General features: G+C 63.2%; 1 protein-coding gene across 1 annotated transcript in view; it reads left to right on the forward strand.

Moving 5' to 3' along the window:
* Window positions 1-22: 22 nt before the first annotated feature.
* Window positions 23-5,840, forward strand: part of SH3BP1 (SH3 domain binding protein 1) — a 13,233-nt gene continuing 7,415 nt past the window's right edge. The window contains exons 1-10 of the mRNA XM_045290825.1: window positions 23-98; window positions 1,230-1,272; window positions 1,842-1,946; window positions 3,380-3,456; window positions 3,641-3,752; window positions 3,849-3,925; window positions 4,479-4,623; window positions 4,889-4,957; window positions 5,123-5,213; window positions 5,547-5,692. Of these exons, the coding sequence (XP_045146760.1) occupies window positions 40-98; window positions 1,230-1,272; window positions 1,842-1,946; window positions 3,380-3,456; window positions 3,641-3,752; window positions 3,849-3,925; window positions 4,479-4,623; window positions 4,889-4,957; window positions 5,123-5,213; window positions 5,547-5,692 (924 nt within the window). The 5' untranslated portion in view covers window positions 23-39. The remainder of the gene's footprint in view (window positions 99-1,229; window positions 1,273-1,841; window positions 1,947-3,379; window positions 3,457-3,640; window positions 3,753-3,848; window positions 3,926-4,478; window positions 4,624-4,888; window positions 4,958-5,122; window positions 5,214-5,546; window positions 5,693-5,840) is intronic.

Genomic DNA, 5,840 nt, shown 5'->3' on the forward strand with positions numbered 1-5,840 from the left:
CCCCCCACCCCGACCCGCAGCCCCCCGCTCGGCCCCAAGATGATGAAGCGGCAGCTACATCGCATGCGGCAGCTGGCCCAGACGGGCACCCTGGGGCGGTGAGTGCCAGCGGGGGCCCCCACTCCGAGGGACCTGAGCGGGGTGGGGGTGGAGGGACACGGGTCGGGGGAGCTGGGGACACCTGGACAGTCACCCTCTCACCCGCCAGAGTCCAGCTCTGGTCCTCCTCCCCCCGCCCCTAGGCAGCGCAGGACTTCAGGGGAAAGAGCGCCCCCGCCCCTGATTGGAGGGGGTGCACGGGGGATGGGGGTGGAGGGAAGCTTTCTGACCAAGGACGCTGGGCCCGTCCGCAGCCGTGAGCCTCGGAGCAAACCTGGCCTCACTTGTCCCCTCTGGTCAATGGGGACAGTTAGCCATCTCTGTGGGGGATGGGAAGGGGCCCAGAGGACCCGACCTTGGCGCGGGGGAAGAGGAGCAGTGCGCCCCGCCACCCCCACTCTTAGGCCCCCCGCTTCTGCATCTTGTTTCTGCTTTTCGCAGACCCAGGTGGAACCGGCCCCGGGTTTCCCGGTTCCCACCGTGCAGCCCCAGATCAGGGGAGCCCAGGCCGGAAGTTTGGGGCGTCTCAGAGGGCCTGCCCTCCCCCCTCCCGCACTGGAGTTCCCCTTCGCGAAGCGCAGGAGGGGACTCTCTGAGAGCCCAGTTGTGTAGTCCCAGGCCCTCGAGCCACCTGGCTCTGGGCCTCCGGGCTCCCCATGTGTCGGTCACAGGCCGGGGCTAGGTGGGCCCCTGAGCCCCTGGGGCTGACAGGCCAGGAATCCAACTCCGACACTTCCCGTTCTTGGGAGGAGCTGGGCCTCCTCTCGGGGTGACAGAGGATTTGGGGGATGGGCAGAAGAGACAGGCTGCAGCCCTGTGGCCCCAAAGTGTGTGTTGGGAGGGCCCTGCCAAGATCCCGGGTGGCACCCCTGACTCCCCAGTCATTTTCAACTGCCCTCTCTCTGGGCACAGCCCTGGGTGGAGGAGGAAAACGTTCCAATCCGATTCCCGCCCCACAGAAGTGGAATGTGCTCCGACTGGGATGAGGTGGGACAGGCCACCCAGGGTGGAGCTCCACCTGGGAGAGTCACTGGAAGCAACTGGGGTGTGGTGGGGGGGCCTGCTGGGAAGGGGGGGACGGGGCCCTTAGTCTGTGGCAGCCCCGCTAAAGTTCTGTGTCGCCCCCCCAGCACCCCGGAGACTGCGGAGTTCCTGGGTGAGGACCTCCTACAGGTACAAGCCCAGGCGGGCGCGCAGCATGGGGGCAGGCCTGAGCGGGGCCTGGAGGCTGGGCGGCCCCGGTGGAATCGGTCCCCAGGCTGTTGGCTCTGGGTCCCCAGGAGGAAGGAAAGGGACCGTGGACCAGGTGGGAAGAGTCCTAACACTATGGTTAAGTGCTCAGCTGCCAGTCAGATGGTGGGCACTCGGCACCTACCCAGCGGCTCCCAGGGAGAAAGGCCCAACAGTCTGCTCTCAAGAAGACAAGAGCCCAGAATGCCCTCTCACCCACCGCCATTGGGTCGGTGCCGACACAGCCACCCTGTCGGGGGCAGGCTTTTGACTGCGACTCTTCACGGGATTAGAAAGCCCCGAGCCCCATAGTCCTCCCGATGAGCTTCAAACTGCTGACCTCGGGGTCAGCAGCCCAAGCATGGCCCCTGTGCCACCAGTAGAAAGCGCTCAGATACAGTCCTATTTGTAAGCTAGGATCAGTGTGAGGCGAAACCCATTCACCTTAATGACCCCAAGGTGGGGGGGGAACAGCACCTCTCAAGACTCATAGCCCCCTGCGCCCCCTCCAGGTGGAGCAGCGGCTGGAGCCAGCCAAGCGAGCCGCCCACAATGTCCACAAGCGACTGCAGGCCTGTCTGCAGGGCCAGAGCGGGGCTGACATGGACAAGCGGGTGGTAAGTGTGGGGCTGGGGGTGGGGAGGTGGAGGCACGTGTCACCAGGGAAGCAAGCTGAGGGGTGCATCCTGACACTGAGGGTGGCGGCTGTTCTACCCCAAGGCTCCTTGAGGACCTCACTCCCGGGACCCCATCTCTTCCCTCAGTGCCTTCTTGACCCTGCCCCCCAAAGCCAGGCCTCACCCAGCACCTGAACTTCTCTGCCCAGTCAGCCCCCAGCGCTGGCACTCTCCATTGGGCAGCTGAGAGGGCTTCTTGGAGCTGGATTTTTAATGATTGCTACTAATATCAACCAACCAAACCGAACTTGCGGCCATTGAGCCGATGCTGAGATTCATAGCTACCCTGTAGGGAAGGGTCGAACTGCCCATGCAGGTTTCTGAGATGAACTCTGGGAAGGGGCTAGGAAGCCCTGTCTTTCTCCCTATGAGCCACTGGTGGTTTCCAACTGCTGACCTTGCAGTTAGCCATCTCACGCATGACCACCGTGCCACCAGGACACCCTACCCGAGCCAACAGCCGGCACTTATTGACCCATTCCTGCTAGACCCTGCTGCACTGTCTCCATCCTGGCAACAACCCGCCCCCCCACCCAAGGGAGCTCCCTGCCTTCATCGGCCAGCCCTGCATCACAGATGAGGACATGGAGGCTTCGAGGGTTCCAGTTACTTACCCTAGGAAATGTCGGCTGGGATTCGAACCCTGGGCTCTCTGATCCCAAAGCTAGAGCGCTCTGTAACTCTAGGTGGGACAGTGCGGGGCAGGTTCACCTTGACCAGAGCACTGAGGAGGGGGAGGGAGGAGCCAGGGAAGGTTGTGAGCTCAGCCACACAGACCAGGGTAGCTCCTCACGGCCACCGAGTGGATTCCGACCCACGGGCACCCTGTAGGACAGGGTAGAACTGCCCCTGTGAGTTCCCCAGACTGACTCCTTAGGGGATTAGAAAGCCCTGTTTTTCTCCCCGAGCAGCTGGCTATTTCCACCTGTGGATCCTGTGGACCACAGCCCAAGGCACAACCACTGGACCACCAGGGCTCTTTGGTGGGCCCCTAGTTCCCCAGAGGAGGAAGGGCGTCCCTGGGTGGTGCACATGGGGAGCACGCTTGGCTGCTAGCATAAAGGCTGGCAGGCTGAGACCACCCAGAGGTTGCTTGGAAAAACCCCAGTGGCCCAGACCTGCCCCCTCAGGACTGTGGCCCTGGCAACAGTTGGTTTTGTTCATTTGAGAAGGGAAAGGGACCCCCCCACCCACCCAGGGTTGGTGAGGAGTCATCCCAGCCACACCTCACGCACAGCTTCCTTTCTTCCCCCACCCAGGCCTCCAATGGGGCTCTGTCTCCAAGTGGGGGTCTGGGCATGTGGGGGGAGCCAAACAGGTGAGCGTAGACCCTGCCCTCACGCCAGCCCTGCCCACCTCTCCCCGCCCCGCAGAAGAAGCTGCCCCTCATGGCTCTGTCTTCCACCATGGCCGAGAGCTTCAAAGAGCTGGACCCAGACTCCAGCATGGGGTAAGCATGGTGGGGGGATGGGGGGGCTGGCCTCTGTCGAGAAGCCCAGGACAGCAGCGCACCCAGGCTGGGGACCTGTGTCCAGGTCAGAGAGGGTGGCTCGGTGAAGAGAGCACACAGACAGGAGGGACAGGCGGCAAGCAGTCCCGGTGGGGCAGGGGCCCACGAGTGCTGTGTCCCCCAGGAAGGCCTTGGAGATGAGCTGCGTCATCCAGAACCAGCTGGCTTGCATCGTGGCCGAGTTTGAGATGACCCTGGAGCGGGATGTCCTGCAGCCCCTCAACAGGCTGAGTGAGGTGACCCACCTGCCCAGCCACCCCACCCCCTGCCCTAGCACCTACCGCCCTGGCCCGCTGAGCCCTCCCCTGTGCCCGCCCTCCCCACCCCCCCAGGAGGAGCTGCCTGCCATCCTCAAGCACAAGAAGAGCCTGCAGAAGCTGGTGTCCGACTGGAACACCCTCAAGAGCAGGTGGGAGTTCAGCCTCTGGGTATAGGCAATCCTCACCCCCCGCAGAGGGTGACCCTCAGGCTGGACACAGGCTGGGGGGGCCTCTGTCTACACGTGTATGTGCCAGCTGGTGCCAGAATAGCCCTGCACCCTCTAACCCCTAGTAGCATAGTGGCTACACGCCGGCTGTTAACCCTCAAGGGCAGCAGTTCAAAACCACCAGGCACTCCCAAGGAGAAAGACCAGGCTTTCAACTCCCATCAAGAGTTACAGTCTCAGATGCTCACAGGGGCAGGTCTACCCTGTCCCATGAGCTCGCTGAGAGTTGGGATATCTGACACCCCCCCACCCCCAGTGGTGGGAGGTCCCCATCCTCCACGCTGGAGCTGGGTGGCTGTGGTCACCAATCCCCTCCCACCTAGGGGCACCCCAGAATTCACGGCCCAGACTGGAGCCTGGCCAGTGGGCATGTGTGTCTACAAATCCCCCAATCTGTGTGCTTGGACATGTGTAGGGGGGAGCAGGGAGGCGTGTAGTGGGGCCAGTGACCACCCTGCCTTGGGACTGTTCCCAGGCTCAGCCAGGCAGCCAAGAACTCCGGCGGGGCTCAAGGTCTAGGTGGAGTGTCAGGCAGTTACAGCCACATCAGCACAGGCAACAAGATGGAGATGCTGAAGGAGGAGGAGGAGGAGCTGAAGAGGAAGGTGGAGCAGTGCAAGGTGAGGTTCCCCCACCCCCCAACACACACACACACACTCACACACACACACAGACAGAAGCTCAGCGGGGCTGTGACCTTACCAAGGTCACAAGGGCCAAGGGCAGCAGCCAAGCCAGGATGTGAGCGTGAGCCTGGGGCTCCAGGGTCCCTGCACTTACCTGTTACCTGCGACCGACCGTGTGACCCTGCCCATAAGCCACTGCTCTCTCCGGCCTCTGGGCCCCCTGCCTCCCCACCACAAGCCCTCTCCTCTCTGCTCCCAGGACGAGTACTTGGCTGACCTGTATCACTTTGCCACCAAGGAGGACACCTACGCCAACTACTTCATCCAGGTGAATCCAAGATGGGGGGCCATTGCAGCAGGCGGGGCAGGGGGCTGGGGAGATACCAGAGCTCAGCACCCTAGGGAGCTACTGTGAGTTGTGGGGCAGGAGGTGGGGTGGCTGGGCCCCAGGAGGATGCTCAGCTTCTCTTGCCTTCCCTGGGGCACCCCCCAGATCCTAGAGATCCAGGCCGATTACCACCGCAAGTCTCTGAACTCCCTGGACACGGCGTTGGCCGAGCTGAGGGAGAACCACCGCCAAACGGGTATGGACACCACCCCTGCTCTGCCTGCTCAGGCACTAGGGCGCCCTGGGAGGGCTGGCTTAGGTTGGTGGTGGAAAGGTCAGAGGTCCCTCAGGATGCTGCGGGAGGGGGAAGAGAGGGTTAAGCACAGGGCTGGAGCTGGGGCTGTGGGCGGACTCACAGGGTGCATGATTTTCCCGGTGCGAGGCAAGAAGGGTTGTGAGTGGGCATGGTGGTATCCTCGGCCAAAGCAGTGCCCTCCCCATCCCCTCAGGACCTCAGGAGTGCTGTTATCTGGCCTGGCTGCCCAGGGGTGGGAGGGGCCTGGGCCGCTGATCTGTCTCGTCCCTGCAGACCCCTCCCCCTCGATGACGGCCGCCCCCTTCTCCAGGGTGTATGGGGTGTCGCTGGGGACCCACCTTCAGGAGCTGGGCCGGGACATCGCCCTGCCCATCGAGGCCTGCGTCATGATGCTGCTCTCTGAGGGCATGAAGGAAGAGGTGGGACACACACACACACACACACACACACACACACACAGGTGGGCCCCACACACACACACACCTCCCTGGGGCCTGCACTCCCACACAGAACCTGGGAGAAGGGCTGGTCTCTGGCTGCTGCCAGGGGTTGAGCACACAGCTGGTA

The sequence above is a fragment of the Echinops telfairi genome, unplaced genomic scaffold (genome assembly GCF_000313985.2).
Source record: "Echinops telfairi isolate 266 unplaced genomic scaffold, ASM31398v2 ScPeMD7_2;HRSCAF=8, whole genome shotgun sequence".
In the NCBI taxonomy this organism is placed as follows: domain Eukaryota; kingdom Metazoa; phylum Chordata; class Mammalia; order Afrosoricida; family Tenrecidae; genus Echinops; species Echinops telfairi.